The 14,380-nt window shown below is 46.2% G+C and overlaps 1 protein-coding gene across 1 annotated transcript in view; it reads right to left on the reverse strand.

Annotated features, from left to right (window-relative positions):
- The window catches only part of VWF (von Willebrand factor), a 134,012-nt gene that overhangs the window by 26,324 nt on the left and 93,308 nt on the right, over positions 1–14,380 (reverse strand). The window contains exons 32-38 of the mRNA XM_032390769.1: positions 13,284–13,448; positions 12,314–12,357; positions 11,821–11,998; positions 7,450–7,670; positions 6,913–7,105; positions 6,403–6,744; positions 4,444–4,643 (exon numbers count right to left, since the gene is read on the reverse strand). Coding sequence (XP_032246660.1) covers positions 4,444–4,643; positions 6,403–6,744; positions 6,913–7,105; positions 7,450–7,670; positions 11,821–11,998; positions 12,314–12,357; positions 13,284–13,448 — 1,343 coding nt within the window. The remainder of the gene's footprint in view (positions 1–4,443; positions 4,644–6,402; positions 6,745–6,912; positions 7,106–7,449; positions 7,671–11,820; positions 11,999–12,313; positions 12,358–13,283; positions 13,449–14,380) is intronic.

The following is a 14,380-nucleotide window of genomic DNA, read 5'->3' on the forward strand; positions in this document are numbered from 1 at the left end:
ATTGAACCTGACGTTCTGGCCCCAGACACCACGTGCTTTCTACACTCCAGCTGCCTTCGTCCATAAGCACAGTGCCTGCCATAGGCAGGTCACACTGCCAGGGCCGTGGGAGGGGTGGAGGGACTGAAAACCCCATCCCAGCCCTCAAACAGCTGACACTCAAACTGAGGAAATAAGACCCATCAATGAAAAGTTGAATGAGAGAAATGAATTGTGATACCTTCACGGCGTGGCATATTACTCAGCCATGAAAACAAACTATGGAAACTTGCAAGATGAAGGGATCTCAAAAGTATCATACTGAGTGAAAGACAGGCAAAAAAAAAAAAAAAAAAAAGGAGTACACACTGCATGATTCCATTTATAGAAAATTCCAGAAAATGTAAATGTATCTCTAGGGACAGAAAGCAGAGCAGTGGTTGCCTGGGGGTGGGAGACAGGGGCTAGGGATGCCTTCAAAAGAGGCCTAAGGAAACTCTGGGGGCTGACGGAAATGTTCACTATCATGATTGTGATGATGGCTTTATGGGAACGTCCATATGTCAAAACTCATCAAATTGTACCCTTGGAATAGGTACTGTTTACTGTATGTAAACTATACCTCAATAAAGCTGTTTTTAAAAATGGGAAATACAGGAGCCACAGCAGTGCAAAAGAAATGTCTGCGGAGGCTGGGGTGCTCCAGAAAGGCCTCACAAACGTGCATCTGTGCTGAGTGGGAAGGACCTGGGCAGAGGGAAGGAGAAGGAATTCTGAGTGGGAACAGAGGATGGAAAGTCCTTGTGGATATCTAGAAGATTCTAGAGACCTTCCCTGTCTGCTTGTGGGGGGAGGGTTACAGGGTAGGCGAGGTGCACCCCCACGCTTTATAAGCAGGACCCTGCCTCAGAGAGAAGAGTGCCAAATAAGGACAACCCTGGTGACAGTGAGCAGGACAGAGGAGGCAGGAGCCGGCACCAGGAGCCCAGTGCTCCCCTAGGGGCTGGGAAGGTCCAGGGAGGGCCCAGGGCACTGGCCTCTGAGGCCTGGGAGTGGAAGGAGGAGGGGGACATCTCACATCTCCCCAGGCCTTGCTCTGTCCTGCCTCTTTCCTGCTTTTTGCACGGATGGTGATGCCAAGAAAATGGCCAATCAAGGGATCTATATTTAGACCTTTAAGTGGCAAAAGTGATGAAATGAGAAAGGAGACGACCATATTATTTATATATGTCTTTTTAAATGGGAACTTTAGATATCTAAATTCAAGAAAAAAATAATACAATTTTCCCACGATCCTGAGAGTGGACAATAGACCTCAACAGATGACCAAAATCAGGTGTTAAGCCTCCTCTTCCAGGGGTTTTTATTTTATTTTTATTTCCCCAGGAAGCTTTAATGAGGCGTGCCTGAGGCAGGGGACAGAATCTGGTCCCTGAGAAAGCCCTTTCCCCGCTCACGCTAAGCTAAAGCACCAGCGGCCAGCTCTGCAGCGGCATCACCTGTCCGGTTAGGCAGCAAACACGCCAGCAGGTGGCACTCCTGCACCAGGACAGGCCAACCCCAGCCCGGCCTGTCTCACCCAGCGGGTTCCGGGGCCAGGCAGGACTGCTCCCAGGACAGAACCGGAATGAGAGCAGGCTGCAGTTCTAAATTCAAAAAAGACAAAAGAACCGCCTACAGAGAATATGGTAAGGGAAAACTGAAGTCTTCAAAACCCCAGGTCAGAGAAGGGACACAGCAAGTGACCATGCACCACCCACCCCAGCCAAGGATCTGGGGGAAGATGCAGGAAAATTAAGCACTGGGCCACCAGGGAACAGCAGAGACCTCAGAGCAGGAAGCACAGGCTCCAGGCACTTCGTCCCAGGTGATGGAGGCGGTCCTTGCTGCCCCTGCCCCCCCTGCACAGCCTCCAACCCAGAGAGGGACAGCCAGTGCTCAGCCGAATCCCCTCTGAGCCAGCCACAAAGGCTCACGTGTTCACACTGCGTTCTGTAAAATAAACAAGAGCTATGGAAACTGGTAAATATTTTGCCCTTCTGAAGTTACCACCAGAGACTTACACCCTGGATTATTTCCCTGAAGAAAAGCTGTCTAGGCTTTATTTTTTGGTGAAAGACATTTCATTTAATGGAAATGTTCTTCATGTTAGATTTTTATTCTTTCTCTGCTTTGAATGGAAAAACTGAAATTGCAGATGGCTGATCAGATATTTGTTTTCATCCATTTAAACTATATGTTCTGCAATAAACTAAAACTGGCTTTGTTCCCTTCATAGTTTTTGATTAACTCATTTTATTGTCACTTGGTTCTGAAATATATTTATAAGACTGTTTCTATGTCCAAAATATTGCACTCCTTGGAAGCACTCTCCACACAACTCAAATGCATATTCCAAACTGTTGGAGGAGGTGAGGGGAGTGGTGAGGAGAAATCGAGTCAGAGGGGGTAGGTGGAGACACTAAGATAAAATTCACAAGCTTCCAGCTCTCAGCACCCTGCAGCCAAATGACAATCAGGGAGCCAGAAGCGCTTTACAAACTTGAGCTTCCTTCTCATTACAGAATGCCAGAGAAGAGGGTAGAGACCATTTCTGCCTCCCTCTGAGAGCACCTTCCCACTCCCAGCAAATCCAGGCTGAAAGTACCACTGGGTGCTGGCACCACCCATAAATGGTACCTACCCTTCATGCCCAGTGGGAGGGACCCCAGGAGTGTGAAGATCAGGGAGAGCAATGTAAGGTTTTATTTACTCGTCTTGGAGAATATTACGGGACAGGCAGTTACTTCATTTGGCAAGTTGAAATACAGAGGTAGATTGTGACTGGTCTTCCCTCCTAATTCATCTACTCCACAGTGAGAGCAAATGGGGTCCACTAGGATAAAGCCAAATAACAAAACAGAGCAGATGAGAGCCATCCAGTAATAGTTGGATGAACGCCTGTGCTTCCATGAACACACAGCCCAAAGTTTAGCTCCCAGTTCCAATGGGATCAAAGGCAGGGCTAGGACACTATGGGATGTCCTGGTGTCATGAATAGGAATCCTAGTTTTATCTGAGCCTCAGTCTCCTCACCCATTCAATGGCACATGTAATAATGACCCTATGGAGTTTTGGGGAGAATCAAAGGAAATGGTCCATTTCGTGGCTGACAATGTCTGGGACAGAATAGTGTAGTTATACTGTTTTCATCAATCTCTAGATTGGTCAGCTAGCTTTACCGTGAGTTCTCCTAGTTGTGATTAAATATAGTAAGTCACCTCACCTGGTTCACTTGGTGAAAAAAGTCCTCCCTGGTGATGATGGAGATGTTAGGTCTGGGGTATAGCTCCTGATCACAGAATACACTCTCCTTTGCTAGAAGTCATATCTGCTCTCCCTCTACCATGCTCTGCAGTATCACTGTCCGAGAGGAAGGACAGGACCCCCGCACACATCTATATGTGCGCAGACACACATGGGCCAGCTACTGCAAATGTACGTGTTGTCAACTTTGAAGCTATGACTGCCATCTTAGGCCAAGATGGGGGAGGGTCTGGTAAGTGTCCTTTCAAAATGTACTCAATAACCTGTAGAGGGCTATGAGAAGAGATGACTCCATGACTCCCAGGAAGATCAGCCCAAAGAAGACCTAACAAAAAGGCATTTTCATACATCGGAAAGAGCACGTTCTTTGGAGTCAGACAGAGCTTTAAATACTGAGTCCAATTCCCAACTTCGTCACTAACAAACCATGTCCCTGGGCAAAGGAAGCTCTCTGAGCCTTGAATCTCTCTTAAAGGTCTTGTAAGTATTTACTAAGATGATGTAAGACATCCCAGTGTGTTCTGTGAAACCATAGTCCAAGGGGATGACACACACACACACACACACACACACAAAGTTCCACAGTCAGATAAGGTTGAAAAGAAAAAACCCTCTTAAATACTTGCACCATACATTAGTGCATTAAGAGCTCTAAAGAATGCTGCAAGAAAGAAACCTGTTTAGCTAGTGTTCTTTAAACTCTCTTGACCACAGGTAACTATTAATATCCTGCAAAACAAACCTTCAAAAAATGTTGAGATAATGAATATATAGGGCTTAGTACAATGCAAGGTATATAATATGTTGTAATCATAGTAGACATTGCTATTAGTATAAATATTCTTTTCCCATCCCCTTCTGGGTTCCTATTGCCTTCTACTTACATGAATATAATGATGATAGTAGTAGTAGTAGTAACACGTTATTAATACTTTGGTGTTTGCTTACACAGCTAATATATGACAGACCCAGGATTCGAACCAAGATGTGTCTGGCTCCAAAACCATTATGTCATACTGCTTCCCTAGTCTTCAGTGATCCCCTTAAGAGTTGACCCTTGCTGCCACAGGTGGAGGGGGCCAATCACTGGTGAACACTTCACGCTACCGACCCAAGAGAGAAGCAGCTCCATGGGAGGCAAAAGACCAGGGCTCCTACCTGGTGCTGGACTCCATCCTCACTGACGCACTGGGTACAGGCCTCCTCGGGGACACAGCTACCTTCCAGCATGACTTGGTCTGGGGGACAGAAGCAGCCTTCCGAGGGATGGTCCCCACAAGAGCTTGTATTGCCTTCACAGAGCCGGGGACAGCCACGCTCACAGTGGTTGTACACAAGGGACGGTGGGCATGACATATCTACAGACAGAGAACGGGGTCACACTCAGCCCACACAACCAGACAGAAACAAAGGCACAGCTGCTTCAAAGAGGTTGGCCATCTGACAAACTTGCTGGGGCAGAAATGGCTAATTTCTACCCATTTTTATTCCCTCCATTTTCCATAAATGGTCCTGTAAGCCAGGCACCTGACCACGGAGTACAGACTACATTTCCCGATCTCCTTTGCCGCTAAGTGTTGTCACGTGACTACAGTTCTGCCCAATGAACTGTAAGCGCAAATGAAGACTCCAGTAGCGGTTTCCAGGAATCTTGTTTTTTGTTTTTTTCCACCATTTTGACCCAGGAATCTTTTTTTAAAGGACAGCTGTGTGTGTCCTTTGTGCCTTTTCCCTTCTTCACTCCCACTGCCATCTGGAACCCGGATGTGACAGCTAGAGGTCCATCTTAAGCTATGAGAAAAAAGCACACCCAAGTGAGGGCAGAGCAAAAAACTAGAATCCAGTTTGAAACCCAGAAACAGCTGGAGCCACCTCCCTCTGATCAACTGTGTGAGAGAGAATTTAACTTCTCTGTTACTTGAGCCAAATTTAATCCTAACAGATGATGTGAGCCTGTGTATCCTTAGGAAGGTTTATGGGTATTTCTTTTGAATACAGGTATATTGAATCCTTTAAAAAATCCTCTTAAATTAAATAAGGAATCCACAGCTATGAGGAGTTGCCTGGAGAAAAGGTACATGATTCACTTGGCCCACTCTGGCCCTGCTCAACCCCTTCTCACGGTGCCAAGGCAGGTGGCAGGAGTGTCTAAGGATTTAGAGCACCAAGCATTTTCCTGTAAGTGCACAGTGAGTAGCCGGGGGTAGACAAGGAAATTAGTAAGTAGAGAAGGACTATGGCTAACTCAGGAACTATCATTTGCCCCTTGAACTGCAGGCAGGTTGAAACGAGGCACTACCATCTAATGGACTCAGAACAACAGAGTTGGGTGGAACCTAAGGGTTGCTCGTCCAACCATCTCATTCTGAGATGCAGAAAGCAAGGTCCAGATAGACAGAGAACAGATGATCAGCTCCTGAGCTGGGACTAGGGCGCCCAAGTCCTCCAGCCACAGGCTAGAGTTGCGGCAGTTCTATGATAATAAACTCTGAGACTCCAAGATGCTTGCATATATTGATTTCCCTCCAGAGAAAGTCAGGGATTGCGGGGTGGGGGCTGAAGTTCAGTGTTCTTTTCATTCCAGCACCCCCTGAGGCAGGAATCACATCTGATTCATTATGGTATCCCCTGCATGCTAAATGATGAATAAATGCCAAGTCCAAGTAGGAGAGCTGACCCTGGGGAGGCACCTCCACTAGCAATCCCATGGTCTTTCTAATTAAGATGCTTCTTGGTATTTCAGTGGCAAAATTCCACTCACACTTCAACATCATGCTCAGGCATGGCTTACTCTGTGAGCCTCTGCTAAACTTGGGGTAATTTCAAATCAGAAATGTGACTGGTCATTCTGTACTTTGCTGATGCCTGTATGTGTCCAATACATTAAAGTCACATTTGTCTGAACTATAGAAACGCTTCCATTTACACAGACATTCTACACCCAAATTACTGAAACATCTATCATCTTATTTGATCCTAAATAAGATCCTAGGTAATGGGAAAAGCAGGGATTTTGATCTTTATCACCCAGAAAAAGAATATGAGGCCCAGAGAGGGTTGAGCAAGACCACAATTAGTTGGTCTTCACAACTTTACAGGATGCCTTTGGAGACTCACCACAGAAACTGGTCCTCCTCCAGTCAACACAGACCCCCTTGGTCCGACAGAGGTGGGCATACAAGGCGATCGCCTCACACACCTGCTCCTGGTGGCAACTGTCTTGCTGGCACATGGCGTAAAAGGTGGTTGGAGTGAGGACCTTGTGGCACTCAGCAAACAATTCTGAGAGGAGGACCTGGCAGTGGGAGTTGCTGGAGACGGGACACTGCTCCCAGGAGACCGGTTGGCACGTCCTCCCCGGCTGCTGCACGGTCCATTCCTGGACGAGCACTCTCCAGTCTGTGGTGACCGTGCCATCCCTCAGCATAAAGTCATTGGCTCCGTTCTCGTCACAGATCCCTAGACAGATGGGGAAAGGCAAGATTGGTAGCCCTGGGTGCTGACATATTGATGTTGGAGACCTGGCCATTCTCCATGCCCGCCAGCTTCTGAACCTTACAATCAACTGGACCCAGAAATACAAGCAGCCAAGAGTCCTGAGACTAGAGCAAAGGAAAAAGTTCTCACCACAGAGACCATACGTCTTTGAAGCAAAGGTCTTGGGGCTGAGCTGCAGCTGGAACTCATTGTTTCGTGGAGTGAACGTGAAGATGTGGCCAAGATGGTTGAGTCTGATCTCATACATGATGGTGCCGTAGACATTGACTTCCATGTCCCCACCCACATATGGGACAGGGACCAGTCTCCCATTCACTGTCGGCTGTCCAAAGAAGACAGTGATTCATCAGTAGTCACACAATAAGGAATCCTAGAATTTCACTCTTAGCTTCTTCCCAAAGTTACCGACAGTTCCTACTCTCAACTCCAATGTCATCCACAAACTCTGATATTTGGCAATAGCTCTTCTAAGGTAAAGGAGCGTTGCAGAGCTTGACAGAACAGATTATTAGAATCCTTTACACCCCTCCTAAAAAGGTGGTGCTCTGCTGGTGAGGCAGAAGGCGGAGTCCCTAACAGACACACCAGCTAAAACCAACCAGCAGCGGAGGCTTCTTCGAGGTTCTGTTGCTGCCTTGCACGGGACCCAGAGAAAACACCCCTCACCTGCATATCACTGTGGAGCTCAACTGAGAGGCCGTCATGCTTCACCTCGATGGATTTCATGCAGGCCTGCCTCACCCCAGGGCTGCAGGCACCATTATGGAGAATCACCTCCAGGTCCTGCTCCTTGTTTTGAAATAGGACATATGAACAGCTGCCAGTCAGTGTGAAGTTCTGCCCATCAAAGGTCACAATGTGCCGGGTAGAGCTGCCCATGCACACACCTGGATGGGGAGAGCAAAGGACGGATGTGACGTTCTCCAAACTCCCATAAGTGCAAAAAGGCAGGTGTTACCAAGCTGCACACAGTTAACAGAACTGAGAGCTGAATGGGCCCTTTGAGGTCATGCAGTCTAACTTCCTCCTTTTTACGGATTAGGGAACAAATTCTGAGGGATAGAGTAGCTTAGGTAAGTAACACTTGGCCAGTAAATATTTTTCTAGAGAAGGTTTAGAAGGATAAGTATCACATAAAAAAACATGGAAAATTATAGAGCCATACTTCCACTTTAGCGTGCGAAGTGAATGATCTCCTCTACAGGGATGCCTTGGCCCAGGAAACAAAGTTAAGTCTCAGGGTTGTTAGGACTTGTTGAAATCATGAGGAGCTAAGCGTATCATGAGCTTATGAGCTCATTGTAAAGAAAGTTCACCTAAAGACACATATGTCCTCTCAGCTGCCAAGTTTCTAACGGTACAAGAGGCCATGTTGACTTGATCCTTTAAGAGATCACACAAGAGGAATATTTCTGAAGCCAAAACAAATGATTGGGTCTCAGCACTCCCTCATTTGCCACTCATTCATTCACATGATCAGCAAATTCTCAAGGTTCCTATTAAAATACCACTTGGGAATACTAGTCATCTTGCATCTGCATAAGATGATTCTGTAAAAATCCCCCCATGGAAGGCACCACCACCATGCGTGATTTGAAAGTTAATCTTGGACCGAAATGAAGCTGGAGATGAGCTTTCCGGAGCAACCATGACCATAACTATGGTGGTGGGTAAATAAAAGCCCAAGAACTGAGAGGCAGACTCGGTGGGTCAATGAGAATGCATTCATGTCCCTCACTCACACCAGGTCTAGGCAACCTCCATCTGCACGAGTGACCTGTAGGTCAAGCAGCATGGCCACTAACAAAGGAGGGGGCTGGATGCACCAGCTGTCAGAGCTGAGCAGCCTGCTAGGAGCTCTTCCACTCAAAATCTCCTGAGTCCTAGAGTAGATGGTCCCTTCCAAGGGGCAGCACTGAACGCCTTTGGCCCGCCGACACCCATGCTGCAAGTGGCCCAGCTGTGGAGCGTGTCAAGCCTTAAAGAGATCAGCCCCAACTGCTATGAGGATGTAGCAAGTCACAGGCAAAGAAATGGTGTTAGCTCACCTGAGGCCAGTTAGCAGGAGTGGCTCTGCCCACCAGGGCATAAACTGTTACAGTGAAGTGGGTACTTCAGAGCCAGAGAAACTCAAGATTGAATTTGGCTCCCACCCCTTGCTTGTGCTGTGATCTGGGATAAATTACTTCACTTCTGTGATCCTCTCGTGTCCCCGCTGCTGTCTTTGAACTGATAGAGAGGATTTCTGGGCTATGTTTTTAAGCAAAAAAGGCAAAGCTCATTTGTGAAGAAGGATAAACCTGGAATGAGTGAGGTCGGTTGCCTGCACGAACGTAGGTGGAAATAAGCAGAAAGGACAGAGGAAAGGGGACAGGGGAGTGACATCCGAGTAAACCTTTCTGTACATTCTCACATTTGGAGCCAGATTAGTAATTCACATACCGAAAACAAACAAATGAATAAAATCAGCAAGAATGGGGATGAGGGAAACCCAAAATGGAATACAAACAGAAACAAATTAAACTCATGGTAATGAATAACGTAACTACACTGTACGGAGGGGAGAAACTAACCTAAATAACTTCAGGGGGAAATGTACTATGTACTCAAAGACAAAAGATAAAAAGAATTGTATACAAATATCGTACTCTAGTTAGTAGATTTGTTTTCCATCCAGGCATTGGTTAGCAAATTCTGAAACTACTTTATGTGTATTCTGGGATTAAGCCAACATAGAAATATATTGTGGATAATGAGAGCCAGGCTCCTCACTGTGTGAGAGAGTGAGCTGGGGATGTCAAAAGGACACGAGTCAAATTGAAAGGACTCCCAGCAGCCAAATCCAGGACCAGCTGACCAAGAAAATAAATAATGCTAGTAATTGATTCTACCCCCTAGAATAAAATAAGAACCGATGAGTCCATATTGATACAAATAATTAATTGAATTAATAAATGACAGAGAAGGAAAAGTTCTTCCTTTCAGTAGAATTCCAACTAGTAAATGTGGAGGGAATGATGGAAATCAAAAATCACTATTTGGCAAATACTACAATAAAAATTGTGTCAGGTAAGGATTACCCATGCATGGTAAACTCAGTGGGTAAAAGTATATTTCCATAGTTCCAAAATATTTCTGTATACGATCATTATTAACTGCAAGGAAGAAAACAGTAACTTTACAGTGGAAAAATCTGGTAAATACCACCTAAACCAAGTGATCAAACTTAACATCACCTGTAATGAGGCAAATTGATAACATGTACCTCCTCTTGATAAACCAAAAAAGACACAGTATGTCTTCTGGATTATTCTTGACAACATGTATAATCTGACTCTAACTCAAATTGAGGGACATTCTACAAAATTACTAGCCAGAACTTTTCAAAAAAGGTCAAGGTCATAAATATCAATAAATACTAAGGATCTGTTGCAGATTTAAGGAGACTACAGAGACATGATAACTTAATGCCATGTGTGATTCTGGGTTGAATCCTGCATCTGAACAAAGGACATTAGTGGGACAACGGACAAAAACTAAGATTTTTATGGATGTATTTTACGGATGTTAATTCCTGATTGTGATCATTACACTGTGATTATGTAAGATACTACAATCTGGGTAAAGATATACAGGAATTCTTTGTACTGTTTGTGCAACTTTTTTTGAAAATCTGAAATTATTCAAAATAAGAAGTTTTAAATGGTTTTAATTTAAATTTTTTTAATCCTTAACAAAAAGAGCCTAAATCAAGTTTTACCACTTCTGATAAAAGAGAATATAAAGAGGGGCGCCTGGGTGGCTCAGTTGTTAAGAGTCTGCCTTTGGCTCGGGTCATGATCCCAGGGTCCTGGGATCGAGCCCTGCATTGGGATCCCTGCTCTGCAGGAAGTCTGCTTCTCCCTCTCCCACTCCCCCTGCTTGTGTTCCCTCTCTCGCTGTGTCTCTCTCTATCAAATAAATAAAATATTTTTTTAAAAAAGAGAGAATATAAAGAGTAAAAAAAAGTCAAGAGTATAAAAGGAGTCCAGAGGAGTATTGAGGGACTGAATTTAAGAAGAAATTTGTTTGCACAAAACTCCTATTGCGTTGTCTCACACCCCCAGGTGCCCCACTAAGGACAAATGGGACACCTGAGCCTTATGAACAGGACTTTCGAGAGGCCCCTTCCAGAGAGGGGTCTGCGTCCCACAAGCGGGACACACCCCTGTCCTGGGGGCAGGCAGCCCAAATTGGGATTAAGGAGCTGTTTTAACTCTAACTCAAGTTTAAGGTTTTGATTCTTACACGGGGATGGGCACCGAATTACCAAGTTGAGAGTTTGTTTTATAATGTAAAGGAACCATAGAACTTTTTATGAATAAGCAGAAATGATGAGGTCTGGTAGCATTCTTATCCAGACCAGGGAGATCATTTATCCCACTAAATAAATAGTCAAGGGAGGGTGGGGTATAAAATACAGTTTAGTTTTTATCCCACTGGTTGTGTTTGTTCAACATAGTAATTATGCTGAGTAGGTATTGCCAAACACAGCCATTTCTCCCAACCATGAGGCAGAGGGCTGACCCACCCCCATGGATGAATGCCCTCCACGGGTCTGCACAAGAAGGACTTGACTATGTCCTCCTCTTACACCAGGCCACTGTGATGACGTACCACAGCACCCAGCTCTCATACAGCTCTAGGTGTGAGTGGAGAGTTTTCTGGGGGCATCACTCTCACTGCTACACTTCTCCAGCATAGACTCCTAAAGGCTGACTTGCCAACAGCCAAGCTGAGCTCTGACCTCAGAAAATCAATTCTTCCTTCTTGTTATGTCTTATCTGGGGAAGTGCTTTCCAAAGACACAGGAGAACAGTGATCCCTGGGACTGAATGAAAACATGTCTAAAGGACACAAAGGGGAGGAAACATGGGTGAAGGGAGCACTCTGCATATAGTGAGGAGGGAAAGGGCCTTCTGGTCTACCTCTCTGCACGGCCATGCTAAAAGTACTGCCCCTATAACACTGTCCAGGCTGGTAAAGCAATGGACTCACAGGGGCAGGTCCAGCGGCAGCCACAGGTCTCCTCCACCCTGAGAGGGGGCTGGCCATTGGGGCAGGAAGGCCTCGGCCCTCGGTCACAGTTGACCCGATGACTCTTCAGCAAGGTCTGGCCATCTGGCAGGCAAGTCACTGTGTGGCACTGGTCTGGCAAGGTCCAGACATCCCCGGGCTGCAGAAGAAAAGAGCAGATTCAGGCAAGCATAGGCTGAGTCAGTCCTGCCCTGAGCCCATCAACTGGGCAACTGACCCCCTCTAAGGACACAGAGACTAGGACTTGCACATGGGCCCAAGCAGCAAGAAGGCAGAACACAAGATTTACAGGTAAAAACCTACACACACACACACACACACACACACACACACACAAGCAGGATATAATGGTAAGAGCGAGAACCAGACCAAGACAGAAGGAGGAACAAGGGGGAAAAAGCACCCCAAATACTCATTCTGATCTTTTTTTCAAAGTCAGCTGAAAGGAACTCACCCTCTTCTCGTTCCCATCCTCATCCACACAAACTCTAACGAACCCTGAAACAGACACAAATAAGATCTGAGGTCCCACTCATTGTGCAGAAGTTCCAAGCCATTCAAGATGTCTGCTTGGACACCCAGGCTTGTCTGTGAAGTGGACTTCACTCTGCAAAGGATCTGAGAGGGTTCAACCATGAGGATGCGGGTCCACCAAGCTAAGAGGTGGCCATCCTGCGGTTTTTTCCGGCATGCTTTGCGGTTCTTAGTAATTATGGCAACAACAACAGTAAGAACACAGAAATCCCTACAGTGCATAGTCAGGATCTCCTTTTCCCATTTCGTATGTAGACCAATGCCTAGTGAGGGGAAGGAGGAGGAAATGAGGCAAGATCCCCAAAATGTGAAAGAGATCTTTAAGAGTCCTGCCAGGAGAGCTACCTTCAGCAGGAAAGGGCAATAACTCTGTAGTAGGTATTGACTCACAGCTAGTTACTTAAGGAATATAAATAAAAACAGGTAAAAAAAAATCATATATAGTAAAAAAAAAAATTTTAAGTCAATTTAAACTATGATACTTTGGTATTAGATTCTATGTTGCTGTTTTTCTAAGGCCCTGTATACTCATGCTGAGAGTGGATATAGGGCGTGGGGAAGAAGACCATGGTCTGCGGGACACTGGGGTTCCCTGCTTCTGTCTTCCACTTCTTTGTCCAAAATCACTCTGCACAAGTAAGCACGGGCTGTCTCTGCTAAAGTCTTGATGGGCAGTTAGGATGGAAGGAGGGCTATACACAGAGAACTTTCTGGTACCCCCTTGGGTGTTTTAGCATGAACTTCCCATGAGCAGAAACTTAAAGGTCCCGGTCTATGTAACTGTCTTCATCAAGGTCTGGCCAACCTCAGGCCAACCTCAGGTCTCTAGAATGGGTTTTGTTTTTGTGTTTTGTATTTTGAGGGAGTAAAAAAGACATGAGGAGACTCACCAGAGCACAGCTTGTGGAAGAAGGAATTTCCTAGGGTGGCCATGGTGGAGAGATCTTCGATTCGCTGGAGCCTCAGCACGTTGGAGCCGGCGTTTGGGCCTGCCAGCCTCCTCAGCTGGGCCTCATCATACCGATCCCCGATTCCAATGGGGAACACTGTCACTCCTGGGGTTAGCAGAGGAACGAGAAAGGGTCTGTGTCAACCTGCTTTGGTAAGCTGGGCCCCAAATGGACAGAGCTGGAGCTGTACCCAGCATCTGTACAGAGCCTCGTATTTTCCAGACGGGTCACATAAACCGACCCTGGGAACAAGACATTCAGTCAGTCAACCAACGTTAATGACACCACCCTGTGCCGGGTACGATTCTAAGCAATGGGGACACAGTGAGCCGAGCAGATGAAGTCCCTGTCTTTGTGGACCTTGCCCTAGGCAGAGACAGACACCAAACACAAAAATAAGTAAATATCCAGCATTTCAGATGTGTATGAGTGCTTAGGAAAAAAACAAAATGTGATATGAGGATGCGAGTGCCCAGGGGTAGGAGCGGGAGTTGCTGTTTCATGCAAGGTGGCTGGAGAAGCATTTGGTGAAGAGATGACATCCGAGCAGAGACCTGAAGTAAGGATTGAAGGAGCCACGAGGATATCCCAAGCAGAGAGAACAGTGAGCACAAGGGCTCGAGCAGAAGTATGAGTGCATGCTCCAGGGTGGTGGGAACAGAGCAGATAAGAGGGGGTGGAGCACAGACCATGCAAAGCTTCATAGGCCACGTAAGGACATAACATGTTCTCTGAATGAAATGAGAAGCCAGCCAAGACTATGGAGCTAAGGAGTGACATGGGCTAAACAATTTTTTTAAAGATTTGGCAGAAAGAGAGGGAGAGAGAGAATCCTCAAGCAGACTCTGCACTGAGCATGGAGCCCAACATGGGGCTCGATCCCAAGACTCTGAGATCATGACCTGAGCCAAAATCAAAAGTTGGGCCCTTAACCGACTGAGCCACCCAAGCGCCCCTGGGCTGACCAATTTTTAAAGGGTCGCTACAGCTGCCATGTTTATTATGAACTACAGGGGACAAGGGTGGTGGCTGGGGTT

This window comes from Phoca vitulina, unplaced genomic scaffold (assembly GCF_004348235.1).
Source record: "Phoca vitulina isolate PV1807 unplaced genomic scaffold, GSC_HSeal_1.0 scaffold59, whole genome shotgun sequence".
Taxonomy (NCBI): Eukaryota; Metazoa; Chordata; class Mammalia; order Carnivora; family Phocidae; genus Phoca; species Phoca vitulina.